Source organism: Aythya ferina (genome assembly GCF_964211825.1).
Source record: "Aythya ferina genome assembly, chromosome: 12".
NCBI classification, from domain to species: domain Eukaryota; kingdom Metazoa; phylum Chordata; class Aves; order Anseriformes; family Anatidae; genus Aythya; species Aythya ferina.
The window spans coordinates 11,192,976-11,208,214 of NC_140308.1; the positions used below are offsets into that span (position 1 = coordinate 11,192,976).

The 15,239-nt window shown below is 44.5% G+C and overlaps 1 protein-coding gene across 4 annotated transcripts; it reads left to right on the forward strand.

Annotated features, from left to right (window-relative positions):
• The first annotated feature begins 214 nt into the window (after positions 1–214).
• DRC7 (dynein regulatory complex subunit 7) lies at positions 215–14,562 on the forward strand. Of its 4 annotated transcripts, none has more exons than XM_084533242.1 (18): positions 215–333; positions 1,301–1,455; positions 1,893–2,067; positions 2,533–2,658; positions 3,855–4,049; positions 4,611–4,763; positions 5,086–5,304; positions 5,931–6,059; positions 6,386–6,467; positions 6,796–6,924; positions 7,775–7,903; positions 8,557–8,783; positions 9,841–10,053; positions 11,175–11,285; positions 12,199–12,309; positions 13,326–13,520; positions 13,990–14,129; positions 14,284–14,562. In XM_084533242.1, exons 2-18 carry the CDS (start codon positions 1,319–1,321, stop codon positions 14,372–14,374), a joined length of 2,562 nt encoding a protein of 853 aa, XP_084389368.1. In that variant the 5' UTR covers positions 215–333; positions 1,301–1,318; the 3' UTR covers positions 14,375–14,562. The 4 variants fall into 4 exon arrangements, 3 of the variants coding, with proteins under 3 accessions (XP_084389368.1, XP_084389369.1, XP_084389370.1); XM_084533243.1 differs by having other exon boundaries at positions 13,329–13,520; XM_084533244.1 differs by lacking the exon at positions 215–333 and having other exon boundaries at positions 1,389–1,455; positions 1,853–2,067.
• The last annotated feature ends 677 nt before the right edge of the window (positions 14,563–15,239 follow it).

Here is a 15,239-nt window from a genome sequence, read left to right on the forward strand (position 1 = left end):
TGTCATACCTGCTTTTGACTCAGCAGTAACAACAGATACCACAGTGGTACACGCAAAGACCAAGTAACTGTGTGTACTGAATACACATGGTTTCACACCCACATAAACACATTTGCTTTTGCTGATTTTCAGTGACTTCTGAAATCTCAGATATGGTGATGCTGTGATAGACACGAGGATAGGGACTAGATCCTACCACGCTCTGCCACTTTGGGAAGTGAATCTCGTCTGCTTTGCATCAGGTATTTTACAAAGCAGCAAAGCAGGACTGATGTTTGCAACGAGAAGCAAAGTCAGCACAGCCCTCGGGCTTCAAGAGCAACAAAAGCATGGGTGAGGAATGTTTGTTGTGTTTTCAAACAGCTGCACCCATGAGTGTATGAGCGTAAGGGCAGCCCCGTAGTCGAGTTCCACAGCTTCCAGGCTGCTTCCTGGGCAGGAGGGGGGAGCTGCCTTGACATCAGCTCCAGCGGGGCTGTGTGGGGAGGTTTGCAGGTGAAGCCTGGAGCACCTGAGGGAGCTGTGAAGCCCAGGTGGGCAGCCCTGCGCGAGGTGGGGTAGGCTCTGGGCTAGGCCCTGGAGGAGGCTGCAGGCCCCGCTGAAGCTGCCTGGGTGCGTGAGCGTTGCCATGGAGCGCTCATGGCACAGCGGCGGCAGCAGCGGTGAGGCGGTGGAGGGCAGGGGCGTGGGGCTGAAGGGGCTGTGGGGACGGGACCCCCCTGGGCGGTGGGTGGCTGGGGAGCAGCACTGGGCCCCAGGATACCCCTTCCCCCCCCCTTGCACCCGTTGCAAGGTCTGTGCCTCCATTGCGCTGCCTGCTGCCCAGCAGGTCAGCCTGACCGCAGGGAGGGGAAATAAACAGCCCCCAAAAGTCCCTGAAATGTAAATAGGCGATACAAGTAGCACTCCGTCCTTGGAGGCCACTCTGCTGCTGATGCAGCTGCTCAGCGCAGCGCTGGTGTGGGCTGGGTGCCCCCCTCCATGCAGCACCGCCCGTGGGGCGCATGGCATCTGCAGGGGTGCAGAAAGCAGGGCACGCAGCATGGTTTGGGACTGTTGTGTAGCACCCACAGAGCAAGGCCCTCGTCCTGCTGGCTCCACCACACATGGGTGGCCCAGGAGCATGCAGCCATATGTGCAACCTGCCCAGCCCAAACTGAAGTTCAGTACTCACACCTGACTTCTGCAGAAATGGGAATGACTGGGTATGAGCTGGTGGCTCACAGACTAAATCAACATGCCCGGAGTGCAAGTTTCTGCTCCCACCCCTGAATTTACCCTCATGCATGTGTTTCCGTAGTGGCCAGGAGGAGGCAGAATGGAGGTCCTAGAGGAGAATGAGGAAGAGGAGCGAAGGGAAGAAGAGCTGATGAAGGCTTTAGAGATCAGCGATGAACTTCACGACATAGAGACAAAGCTGTCTGTGGACCAAGTCTGTGTCCCAAGTGATGTCTCGTAAGTCACACCTGTCTGTCAGTCGCTGGGATGAGCAGAGATGGTCCCTCTAGGGTCCATGGGGAGACTGCACACGTGGCTGACGTGTGGTCTGCTTGTATGGGTCAAGGGGAGCGAGTTTTGTGTGCTGGGTGTGTTTGTCCATGAGTGGGCACCTGTGTGATTAAGACAAGGTAACTCACTTCATTTTCCATCCATTTGCTTCTGTACTATATAAAGATCCCCTGATCCTCTGGGTCTGTGTTAGCTTGCCATCACTCCAGAGAAGCTTGGCTATGTTAAACTCATGCCCATTTAAAATTATCTCTTCTTGGCTATGATCCCCGTATTTTCTGTGTGAAACAGGGAAGCTCTCCTGTGTTTTGATAGCAGGTCATCCTGCTCTAATTACTCCTAGCTTATTACCTGTGTCTCTCTGCCTCCTTCTGTCTTGGAAGCGATTTTGACTGGAGCTCCATCGACATATCCCAGTTACCGTCCTCGTACAAGACAAACTCCCCAAGGGAAAAGAAGCTGCTGCGTATTGCTGACCATTACCTCCAGCAGTACACTCACCTCTGCCCTGACCGAAAGCCACTCTTTCTGTACCCGGTCAATGAGTGTGGTGTGAAGGTATGGGGTGTTGTGGGGCTGGGCCCAAGCTGCACAGCTGTTGTCTAATTCTGGACCTGATGTTCCCCTGAGTATGTGGAATTAATTCTTTGGATCAACTTCCCCCAAAATTTATTATATAAATGACATGCAAGGCAAAAAAAGAGCCAGAACATGTAGAAGCTGGAAGGCGTGGTAGCTATTTGTCTTGCTTGAAAACTAAGAGAAGGCTTGAATCTGTAATGTGTCCAAGATGGGTTTGAGCTTTTAGCCACAGGCAAACAGAAGTGTCTATTGGCAGAGGGCCTCTTAACTCCATGAATTTTCATCTCAGAATGGGTGAGGAGGGTTACCAACACTGTTGTCATGCTCCAGGGAAGTCCTGAATGTAAGCTACAACATCCAGGGATGGTCTGAGAGTGGCCATGAAGAGGACACTCCACCAGGAATCTGCTGGCTGACCAAAAACCTCTTACTGCCTTACAGAAGTTTGTGAGCACAACAGTGAGGCCAACCCTGCTGCCTTATACAGAGCTGTACCACTGGGATGGCTGTGCCAGCTTTGTCTGTGATTATCTCACCATGGAACCCCTCAAGTCTCCTCTCACGCCGGTAAGAAAGAGGCTACAGTCCCATTGGAAACAGACCCATGATGGAGATGAGAGAGGGCCTCTCAACAGGACACAATGTGGAAACCCCAGGGTCTGGATTTACAAAGGTCTTTGAGTCCTCCAGCTCCCCATAATTACTTAGGCAACCCCACAGTTCCCACAGGTGCTGTGCTCTTTGTTTGAACCTGTATTCCCATACACGTACAGTGTTGTCAAGCAGTTAAGCACCATTTCTACCAGACTGGGCCTGACCCTGCTCTCAGTCATCCCCTATGACCAGCTGATCTGCTGTGGGTTGCAATGGCTGCCAAGCCTCCCTGCCAGGAACAAAGGGACCTTGGACCAAAGGAGCATAAAAAGCCTAGGTGATGATGCTTGGCCTCAGTGACTAGGTTTTAGGGGATTTAGACACTTCTGTTCCAATATCTGGGATATTTTGAGGTGTCTGAAGGGAGATTAGAAATCTCAAATATTAGAGTGGCAAGAGGAGATGATGCCAACATTGGGGCAAGTCCTAAGGGTGGTACGATCCAGCTAAAGCAAAGAGATCAACAACAATCTCTGCTAGCTAGGACTGCTGATGTCCTGTGGAGTGCCCCATACAATCTATGTGAGCTCCATGCTGGCCAAGTGTGTCCCAAGAGTCCCAGGGTCTCAAGACACACTTGTATTTTGAGATTATTGAGAATATATCTTAATTTAGTGGACAGTGGCTGGTCAAATCTAAGGTGCAGCCTCAGATCTGGGATGGTAAAAACAGGATCTCTATATTCACTTTGTGTGTATTGTTCCCTTTGCCTGGTCACCAGTGAGGGCCAGAAGGGAGTAAGTTCCTTTTGAGCTATAATTTAGTTTATGGGTCTTTTGCTTTGAAATGTTACAGGCAGACCAACTAGAGACGGAGGTAAGCCCCACCCTGATGTTGTGGTTAGTATTAGGTTCTCTGCAGTCTGGTGAGCTTGTCCTGCCCATGGCTAAATTTGTCACAAGATTTGGCGTCAGAATTTCTCCAGATCACATTGGAGGGGAATTTTGCAGTCTGTGGCTTATGTAAGAGTTTCATAAAACAGATTCCTTATTGGTACAGAGCCCAGGGATATGGGCTCTGTACCAATAATGCTCTGTCTCTCTCTTGCTCCCTGCCTGGGGCATGCTTCATAAGACAAGCACCAAGAACATGTATCCTTCTCTTTCAAGCCCAGTTCGCTCTATTCACCAACCACCATCCTGAAGTACCAGCGAGGAAACTGCTTTGACTTCAGTGTGCTGCTGTGCTCCATGCTGATTGGGGCTGGGTACGATGCCTACTGTGTGAATGGATATGCCACTCAAGACATATGCAGCCTGGACGAGACTCTGGAGGTGTGCCCACTGCTCAGGAAGCCACCGGAGGTAAGGAGATCTGCAGCAAGCAGGCAGGTAGGAGCCTGGTTGTCTGGTTCTGGTAAGAAGACCATGTCACTGGTAAGGACAAAGCACTTGGAAGACTAGTGAAGCTGGTATCTCTGGAGCAATAAGAATGAGTCTAATGGCAAAGTGCAAAGCCCCCAGGTCCCATCACCTGTTTGCTTTCCAACCATACTGCTCACTGTAAGAGGGCCACAGCTTGCCTGTGTTTTGACCATGTAGCATTCACACTGTGCTTAGGACGAAAAGATCTTGGGACTATACTGTACCCCACATTCTCTTGCTGTAAGTGGGAGTGAAGATCTGTGAGTGCTTATTAGCCCTTCAGGGATATCTGCTAGTTTGGCAGGACCATCCACATCCATACTTGATCCACCCAGACTGCTCACCTGAGTGATCATGGAGTATACAGGAGGCAGCATGCATGCTCAGCATGTTCACTCCTGGTGAGCTCTAGAGTAGGGCTAGCCGGAACAGCTGCTGGTCCACACTATGTTTCAGTCTGTATGAACCTTTCACAGCAATCCTTTGCTTTTGTGGAGACAGGTCCCAAAGGAAATAACGAAGAAGCCCAACAAGTATAGAGTTAAGTCCTCCCCAGACCTTCAGAGCAAATTTGAGCTTCAGCAGGAGGCCAAGAAGAAAGCAGAAACTGAAGCCACCCATAAGAACAAGGAAAGAGGAGAAGAGAAGGTCATGGTGAGTTACAAGGTCCACCCTACTCTTAACCTGCAATATCAAAAATCGAGACATGGTTAATAGCTGACCAAAACTGGAGCTCACCACCCTCCATGAAGAACAATACAACTCTGATTTGGGCCATGAACATGTAGCCTTTGAGAACACAGTGTTGTGCTGACATGGAAATATATGCTGGGTATGTACTGCGTCACTGTTCTGAAGAGTGTTAAGGGCTTGGAGATCTTTAGAAGTAGGCAGGGGAGAGAATAAGGCTGCTGGGGGGTTGGATTAAAGTGGCAATAAAATAGCAATAATTATTGCTCTGTCTTTTGGGCTACAGGAAGTGGAAAAGCCCACCCGTGACCCTTTGTGTGGCTTACGGGTGCATGCATGGGTTTTGGTTCTGTCTGGGAAGAGAGAGGTTCCTGAGCCCTTCTTCATCAACCCCTTCACGGGGAACAGCCACAGCACCATGGATGAGCACTTCCTTGGAATTGAGAGTGTCTGGAACCACAAGAATTACTGGGTGAACATGCAGGACTGCCGGAACGGCTGCAAGGTAATGAGCTCTCACACATCTGTGCACCTGTTCTGATTACATAGACTCCAGGTTTGATATCTGGAGACAGTCCATGGCATCCCAGACCCCGAGCTAGCAAATGCAGATCATAACTATTAATCCCCTACAATGCTACACTATCAGCTTTTAAGGTTGGCTGGATGACCATTCTCTCACCAACATCTTTTAGAGCAGAATCTGTCAAACGTAGCTCAGGGCATGAAAGATCTTGGTTTGGCTCTTCCCACACTTCAGTTACTCTCCAGCTGATATAAAGCCTGGGAGGTGAGGGCTTGAGTCACCGTCTCTTTAGGCCCATATGAATGACCGTGGGGCCACGCATGCCCCAAGGAAGGAGGCAGAAGCATTTCCAGCAGCTTCCCCTCAGTTGTGGCAGGGAAAGGGACCTGCAGCCTTCCAGGAACAGGGTCAGTCTTTGGGGTTCCACCAGCCAGCCAGGGGTTTGATGAGCACACCTCACTGAGATCCAGGGTCTGTCCAGAGTCCTCTAACTCTGATGCCCAGCCAGGTCCAGAGCACTGCAGATGTGCAGAAGCAGCGTGCAGTTTAGTGTCAGGCCTGTGAGACTGCTCTGTATTTATGTGGGTTTCTTCTATATGGCCTAGGATCTCATCTTTGACTTGGGTGACACTGTCCGCTGGGAAATTATGCTTTCAGAGACTGACAAGCCTCTTCAGATGCTCCTGGATGCTGAGGAGGAAAATGAGCTATTTGACAGGAACATGGATGACATAGTGAGTGACCTACCAATGGCTTTCTTGCAGTGGTGATGCTGTAGTGAGCTGGTGTGTGTTCATGGCCTATATATATGTCTGCCTGCCTGTTGCCCTCTCCAGGTCAGATCACTATTGCTCTAGCTATACTTTGGTTGGCACTCTAGATTCCTTCTCAATCTTGAATAGCTCTGATGCAGCCCTCATAATTCTGTTACCGTGCTGCCCAGGACCAATGCGGCCTCACACAAGTTGCTCTGATTGCTGCAGTGCATTCTGTATAACCAAAATGCCTCCTAGCACAGAGAAGCTGCCAAAAATGTAAATCTCTGCTTCTGTTTCAACAGGAGGACGAGGAGGAGGAGGAGAAAGACACGAGTTTTGCCATGCCACCTACATGGGTAGCCCCTATTCAGATTTCTCCCAGAGGTACCTATTCTTTGCCTTTTGCTTGCCTCTCAGCGAACCTTTTAGAGCATCTGGGAGGTTTGTTGATTCACTCAAGAGCTTCCCCTTCAGGGTGTTCAAGGTACAGCAGCGAAGTGCCGCAGATCAAGGCATACGTTAGCTATTGTTTTGAATGCCTGCCTCTGTGCACTGTCTTATCCCGGGTGGGAAATCCCCGCAGACACACGCACACTGTGCTTTCCTCCTAGCTGAATTATTTTGTCTGGGATGGTCTTTCTGTTACCGTTGTGCATATGGGACTGCTGCTGATGGGAATCAATCTTTCTGACGCCTCCCTTGCCTACTGCAGAGTTTGAGACCCGTTGTTCCCAGGGGAAGAAGGTGATTATGTACAAGAAAGCAAAACTGGAGAAATGGGCACCGTACCTCAACAAAAATGGACTGGTGAAACGCCTCACTGTCTATGCAGACTTACGCTGTAAGGAGGATGAGTTAACTTTCTTGATACACTGAGCAAACACAGTCTGGGGTGTGCTGATGGGTAGGGGGTGAAGTACCTTGTCTGCCAGGGTTTCTCTTGTGCTTTCTCCTCCTCCTTTCACGTTTTTGGGATACTTGTCTATTACATCATCAAACACTTCTTCCCACTCACTGTCTATCTAGCCCTTTGCATCATGGCTAGGGGGTTCTGCAAGAATTTGAATCAGTTTAACATCCAAACAGTGATGCTGATTAGTGCCACAGGTCAGCTGCTTGGATTTGCAGTCTTCAGAGAAATGGAAGGTTGGTTTAAACTGTCCGGTTGCGTCACTTTTCCCATTGGTAGTTCTAGGAGCCATAGAAAGAGGCAGCTAGAGAGTGTGAACATTTCTGTACTTGAAAGCATTATCCTTCAATGGCTGGTCCAAGAAACCATAAAAATTCCTGACTGGACTTACAGACTCCTGCCCCAGCCATCTTGGATGGTGCAGTCTTATTTCCCTTCAGTCTTGACACTATTATGAAATATTTGGGATGGAATTTATCTCACCAAATACATCCATCCACTGTGACATCTTCTCCCCCTGAGCTGATGACTTTAGTTCCTGTTGACAGAGAAGAATAAGCCCGTTTGTGTTATAATTCAGCTACTTCAAAGTAGATTAGGATTCATTTGTTAGGATTTATCTATGAAATGTCCCAGTGCACAGGGCCAGTTCTACTGAGTACACTGACTCTGTCTCCTGTGGCCATATCAGAAGTATAGGGTATGCACAGACACTGAGAGCTCATCAGATGAATTGTACCATCTCCAATGTAAGGCTGTGAAATGACATGTCTTCCACCAGGTACTGAAGTAGTGGAGGTGAAGGAGTGGTTCAAAAACCGAGAAGACATGTTGGATATGAGAGAATTTAACAAAAAAACACAGCTGACCACAGAGTACTTCAGCCCAGGACACCTCCTCGGTCTTAAAGGTATTCCAGCTCATCTGGGCAACCAAGGCGACTGCAGCTGATAGGACATCGTGTGAATCCCTCCTAGCAAAAGCAAAAACCCAAAGCAGGGGGGACTGCATAGTTCTGGGATGAATTGCATTGATTAGTAATATGGTGTCTAGTTGAGATTAGAGAATTGGGTTGGTTGTGCTTCCAGTTTGGGGCAGTGATCCCCCCCAGCGTAATGGAAGATGACATCTATATCGCAGGTATAGAGTGATACTATGTACTTTTACCCGTAGAAGTGGTAGAAGTAGAAACTTTCTCCTTGGGATTATGCTCAATCTCTCAGTGTTCTGCAGCTGTAGGAAACTCCTGCATCAGATCTGTTGCTGAAGCAGTATTTCTCCTGAAGAGGTTGCACCAGTTCCTTGTTTGGGAACAACAGAGTCCAGGCTCCACTCACTGCCTTGCTGTGTAAGGAGGAAAGTGACCATGCAAAGCTTTCCTGCCATCTTCAGGCCATGGCATATTGGTGCACAGCAGTGAAGAGATAACATTTCCTTCCAACACTAAGTGCATTTGATTTCTTGGCTGATCGAGAAAATTAAACTTCCCCTGGATGTACCTGTGTTCACTAGTATTATAGTCACCAATTCTGAAAATGTGTGTAATCTCTTTTATGTCCACAGTCCACATCTATAAGTCAATGGAGCCAGAAACTGAACGTGTGATGGAATTTTACAATGAGTCACGAGTCGATGGCCTCCAGAAACGTGCTGAAAATGCCACTGAGATAAAAGAGTACTTTGTGGGACGGGATGACTTCAAATACTTCCAGCACACAGAGTTTGGCAAAAGAAGAAAGAAAATAAGTGTGGCTGGTACCAGAACTGATATTAACTCCCGGCCTATAGTGGTACGGCCAAGGCAGGAACAGAAAAATATCTGTCACTGCGATATTTATACTATGCAAAACATTCTGCTTAAGGCTGTAGGTTCACTTTCAGTTGGCATAGCCAAGGCAAAACTCCAGAAGAAACCTAGCCTTGTTAAGCTGCTGTGTCTTGCAGTTGCTTGCCTGGCAATGACAGTCACAGTGTGACCATTTGTCACCAAACATATTGAGCAGCTAGAATGAAGCTAGGAAACCATGACTTGGAAAATGTGTGTCAGAGGAAGAAGAAAAGCCTAACTATGATTTTGGAATGAAATTGTCACAGGACTCAGATAGTCAAATGATTTCATGTTCTGGCCACAAACTAATAATATTTTGGGTTCCTGACAGTGTCCCATTATGCTGATTTGTTCCAAGCAGCAGTCTGCCTCTTTTTCTTGTTAGGTCTGATTTGGAAAAGTGGGAGGAAATCTGACACCTGGTGGTATGGCTCAGACACATCACCTTTCAAAATAGAGCCCTGCAATAGTGGTCTACCTTTGGGCCAGCAACCAAATTGCCTTTTTTTCTAAATTATTTATTTTATTTTATTTTATTTTATTTTATTTTATTTTATTTTATTTTATTTTATTTTATTTTATTTTATTTTGTTTTGTTTTGTTTTGTTTTGTTTTGTTTTGTTTTGTTTTGTTTTGTTTTGTTTTGTTTTATTTTATTTTATTTTATTCTTCTTCCTTTTGTTGGGGAATCTGGGAAGTATTGTTTTGCTCCAAAAAACCTTGTTTCCTGTAGTTCCATCAGAAAAGGATGCATCCTGAGCTAACTTTGAGCTTGAAGAGCACACTCAGCTCCACAAATAGGAGACTTTTTATTGCTTTAAGGAGCTTTGTGCTTTTTTTCTCAGGCATGTGAAAGAACAATGGGCCACAAATATGGGCCAGGGTCTTAGGAGTTGCTGTCACAGTCCAGGCAGAAAGTCCCAATTTTTCTTTTGGTTTTTACCCAACTCTCCACAAATTTTGCCATTTCTCTGTGTTGTCTAACCTGCTACCGTCTATTTCTTTTCAATTCTCATCAGCAAATGAAGGAATGTTTCCACAGAAACCTAGAAAAGCCTGCTGATGAAGATGTAGCAGAACGTGTCTTTCTGATCACGGAGGAGATGATCCAGCTGACATACCACCTCAAGGATAAATACATTACTGCCTCAAAGAAGGAGTTCTTCAAACCGACAGAGAATTATAGGAAGCAAAGTGAAATCATGACCCCAGAAATGTGCATCACGTACCAGGTATGGAGAAAACCCATTTATATCTTTGAGTTTTCCTAGATCACTGGGACACAAAAGGTAGGTGAAATGTCCATGGCATATTCCGTGCTCTGCCTCTCCTCCATCTGCATGCCTCCCCCACAGACAACCTCCAGACTGACAACACAAACACCCAGGGAGATGCACCACCATGCTGATTGGGCCCACAAGATTTGGTGTAGCATGAAAGGCTGTCTCCAGCCATACCTGAGGTCATCTTCTCAGATTAGCTCATCAGGCAGTGTAGACACGGCCACTGAGATCTTGCAAGATGCTGGTTGGGCTCATTCCTGCATATTCATGACAGGGAAGATGAAATTTCCTCTGCTGTCCTCTCTTGAAGGAGAGATGAGAGCAGAGAAGCTGAAGCAGATTTTAACTCAAATTCTGCCATGGACTTCTTTGGTCACATTGTTTAAATCTCTCCCAGTTTACCTTGCAGATGCAGACAAGATGGTAAGGCTTAATTAATGCATTGCTGATAGATAGATAGCTATAAATATAAAAAGATAGATAAAAAAAAAAAGAGAGAGAGAGAGAGAAATAAAAAAGATAGATAGCCATAAATAAAAGAAAAAGGGGAGTCCTGTCATTAAGCCAAATTCTCTCATTCATGAGTGGGTTACTCAACTAACATCATTGATGTGAGTCTGTAATCAGGAGCAGAAGTCTGCCTGTAAATTCTGTGCTGCTGCTGCACAATTATGCTTAGGAAAATCAGAGAGATACAGATACAGATTATTTTTTTTATGTCATGAAAGGTTTTGTTAAATTTTGTATTTCTAATGGGGAGAATACACAGAATGCAATTGCTGGAGTGCTATTCTTTCATCTCTAGCCCTGTAAAACTGGTCCCAGCCAACAGGAGCATCAGCAAAGAAATGTAAGATATACAGTCTAGCTGACATTACTGATAGACTCAAAATCTAGATGAAGTCTAATCAACTATTGACCATGGGTTAGATGTTTCAATAGTGTAAATCAGTGTCTCTATATTGACTGTAGCAGAATTGTGCCAATTTGTGTTTTATGACTCACAGTCATAAAACTCTGATTCACAGTCGGAGAACACTACTGTCTTTCACTAGCTTATCTGCTTCCAGGCAGGGTCCTCTGTGAAAGACAACAAATTGCTACACCTGTACAAATTGTTACAAGAACTAACAGAGGAAGAGAAGCAGCTGAAGCAACAAGTTCGGCAATCTGAAGCAGAGGTAACAGGGACGTCTCCATGGTATTGTCAGAATTGGTCAGGTGCACTCTTTGTTCTCAGGGAGGGAAGTGGTTTCAGAGAGCAAATAACAGTATCTGAATTGGGGCATCTAGAAATATTTGCTTTTTGTCTGGGAATGAGACCAAAAAAGAAAGGATATTGTGTGTAATGTAAATCTAGTTGCTAGGCATTTCCAGGAAGCCATTATCATAATACTGAAGTGATTTTTTGTAGGAAAAACTGCAGAAAAATATTTCATAAAATACACCAGTTGTACTGCTAATCACACTGAGACCAGTGTAACAAGTGTTCTTACAAGTCTTTGTAGCTACTTCATGATAAATACTATCATTCTAGTAGGTGGGGGCAAAGTTCTTGGATTTGATTATTTTTTATATTGCTTTTGTGTGGAAGAGAAAACCTGGAAAGAGCTGGAGATGAATGCACAACAGTATTAGCACAGAATAATAATAAAGAACAAGATTGCAAAAGCCCATTTTTCAGAAATTTGAAGAGTATAAGCCATGACCTCATGAACTACCTCACCACAGTTTGCAGTCTTGATTTATTAATGGTCAAAATATCCCTGTTGCTTGTGCTCTGTATCTTCCTAAGACAAAGAGAAAAGCTAAAGCTATCAGTGCCATTTCAAAACTATTGGCAAGACTATGATTTCAGAATGGCTTTATTACTGAGTAATGTTAATTATTGGACTCCAAATTACATCACTCTAAAAATAAGACCATTATCAGACTGACCTATCAGCAGAATATGAGCATATTCGTATGGATCTAAAGTATATTTAATCTTATGCTACGGTTGTTGTATGCAGTACATACTCTGTTAGCAGGTGAAGCATTTCAAAGTATGATCACTTTGTGGGAAAGCTAAGGTGTCTTCTGATTTTTTGGAAGGTGCTAAATATTCTGAAAATCCGTGAGAATGAAGAAGCAGACATTAAATTGACAGTTTCAATTTATGATACAGAGAGGAATGAAAAGAGGAGACAACAATATGAAGCCATGGTAGGCATTCTTTATTAATCCCAGTGTTTATTACATGCATACAAAAGAGTAAGCTTCTTCTGTCTGACATTATCTCTAATGAGCATTTAGTATTATTAGAACATACTGAGCCAAATCCCTAGCAGTTACAAGCCAGCACAGCTTTAGCTTTCCTGTGAAAATATAACATGGTCATGGTATGATCTTCTGACTCTCTGGACTAGCCCACCCTCCTCACCAGAGAAGGATACTTCTTTTATTTTATTTAGTTAATAAAATAATTAACAAGTACTAGTTGACAATGTGATTATCAGGGGAGTATGATAATGGAATCCAAGCTGCATCTTTATATCTAGGGCTTTGTATTTGTGTTAGGAATATGTGCACTTCTTTGTGTGAGGGTTTTATTGAGCTATGAATCAGTTGTTTTTTTTGTTGTTGTTGTTTTCAGTATTAGTTGCAAAGCCTATTTTGTTCCCGGATCTCTCTCAGAAATTATTACCTTAGGAATGTTGTGGATAAATACAGAAAGATTCAAGAATAATTACTTATAACATTTCAAGATCTCCAAGATGTTTCTTGTGAACGATTTTTAGACTGAGCTTTCCTGAACAGAAAAAAGTTATAAGAGGTGATACTTGGTTTTACGTACCAAACATTTAACGTGAAACACAGAGGTAAAGATCCAAGAACCAGTTGTTTGCCAGTCTACAACCTAGTGTCACTCAAAATACCTTGTCCAAATACAAATACATTTTGTCCTGCTTGTACCTCAGTAGATAGCATGTTCTATGTAAGGTACATCTCTACAATCAAAGAAATTAGGATAGATGCTAAAAAGGATGACAGAAAATAAATTACAGAATAAAAAACACCTTGGGAAATGCAAGAGTATTGATCAACCCACAGGAAAAAGAAGCGTTATTTCCTCCATAGGGTGTAATGAGTTTTGGCCTTTGCTTTTACTTTGCCTTATCAAAGGGTGTTTGGGAAACCAGTCAATGGGATCATGACTCTTTCTGTCCTTTCCCCTCCAGAAGAATGCAATGGAGGATGAATTCCCAGTACATGAGAAACAGGATCTGGACTACCTGGCACCTTTTCTTATTCAAATTGGCTATCCTGAGAAAATGACCAAGGGGCAGGCTCTGCGCCTCAGAGATGACTGCCTGACTGACTTTAAGAATCGTCTCATTGCTAAGGCCAACATCATCCAAGCTCGCTTTGAAAAGGTATTCCCAGCCTTACTCCAGTATGAACATGTCACCAGAGTCTCTTCTGCACTGGCAGGAGGGTAACACATCTCATCGTGACAGCAGGCAGGAAACAGAACCCCTTTACCTTTAAGAGAGTCATAAACAAGCCTGTGTATTTTTTGTCATTAACATGTGAGATCAAAGAACAGAATAGCTCCAGGGTCAATTCAGTCCTTGATTCAAGCAGGGCTGCTTTAGTTCTCCAGTGTTTCTTGACTACAGTGAGGCAATACATTCTGGTCTTGCAGCTTCTCACCGGTCCACGTGTTTTGATTTCCTTGTTTTCATATTCTGTGAGACCTCATTTCAGACTTATTGCCTGCCATGAAAATAGAACGGCTCTTATTTGTGGTTTCCTTCATCTTGGCTCCCTGAACTTTGAGTTGCACTTTTGTGCTCCTCGCTGTCCATTACCCTGACTTCTTGTGACTCATTCCCTCAACAGGAGGTAGAAGAGCTGAAGAAGAAGAACCAGCAGTTTCAGGAAAATCAGAGTCAGCTCAGCAGGGAGGAGGAGGCTGCCTTCCTCGCTGATTACTCTGAAACCATGTTCCGTATCCACATTCTAGCGTTAAGGCTCAACAGGTATTGGAAATGACTGCTTGAACAGTGTCTAGTAGAATCGGGGGGTCTACGAGTCAGCATTCCTAGTTACTCAGCAGTGAAGCTATTCTGTAAAATATTCTACTGTATGCCCTGATGCAGCTTTACTCTGATGTTTGTTACCTTCTTGTTCTAGGGAAAAGCAGACAGCACCACAGAAATACCTTGCTCTTGAAGAGAAACTGCGCAAGGACCCTCGCCTAGCTGTGTACCTCAGTTATGATTGATTTCTTCTTTATTCCTTCACATCAGACACTGAATCAGTGCTGAAACCTGTTACAAGCTGCCTGAAAAAATGCACAAAGGCTTTCCTACTTGCTTGTAGTAAATATTGTATTATCACCAGATTATGTTAATAGCCTTTATGCACCTGTTTTCCAGAATTCCATTTCAATGAACCTGTACTATTCCACTATCTTCTCACTCTTTTGTTCTAAGGCTAACCTATATCAAGAGTGTCAAACGATTACACCATGGTTGACACTGAGGTCTGAATGAGACTTTAGCTTTAAGTTCTGCTTCAGAAGTTGCTAGAAATTACGTATGCTGCATTGCATAGCTTCTTCTGGGAAGTTGCTCCCTAGCTACTGACACCAGAAGCAGCATTATTTGAGAATATATGTTCCAATATAATAATATTTCAACAAACTTAAAATATTGTTTTAAATGTAGCACTACTAAAGATTTTGAACTTGTCAGTTCACAACAAACAAAAATTATTTGACCTCACTTAGAGCTATTAGCTATAAAAAAAAACAGCAGTCTAATACTTAAATTGACCAACTTTGGATTTTAGTATTTTTATTTTTCCTCTTTGAAATGTCTCCAAACATTGATCACAAATATTGGCAGAGAGGGTAAAAGACGTCAAGAGCAATCAAACAGGCATTCCAAATCCAAGGAATTTTAGGTAATCAAGCATTTTGGTTAATCATCATCCCCTGATAGCTATAAATAGAAGACAGCATGTACGTGACACACATTAGTATTTACTGAAGTCCCTGAACCTGCTAGGAAACAATTTCTGATTTTTGCTATAGTAGATTAGGCACAGTAGACACATACGGTGGTGCTGCATACAGCTCCTGACAA

What these genes read in the sequence shown, in the direction of transcription:
- DRC7 (XM_084533242.1), top strand. Translation starts at nt 1,319, where the DNA reads ATGGAGGTCCTAGAGGAGAATGAGGAAGAGGAGCGAAGGGAAGAAGAG. An exon ending in TTAACTCCCGGCCTATAGTG is followed by an intron (nt 8,784 to 9,840) that starts GTACGGCCAAGG and finishes AATTCTCATCAG; the next exon opens with CAAATGAAGGAATGTTTCCA. An exon ending in TCCAAGCTCGCTTTGAAAAG is followed by an intron (nt 13,521 to 13,989) that starts GTATTCCCAGCC and finishes TTCCCTCAACAG; the next exon opens with GAGGTAGAAGAGCTGAAGAA.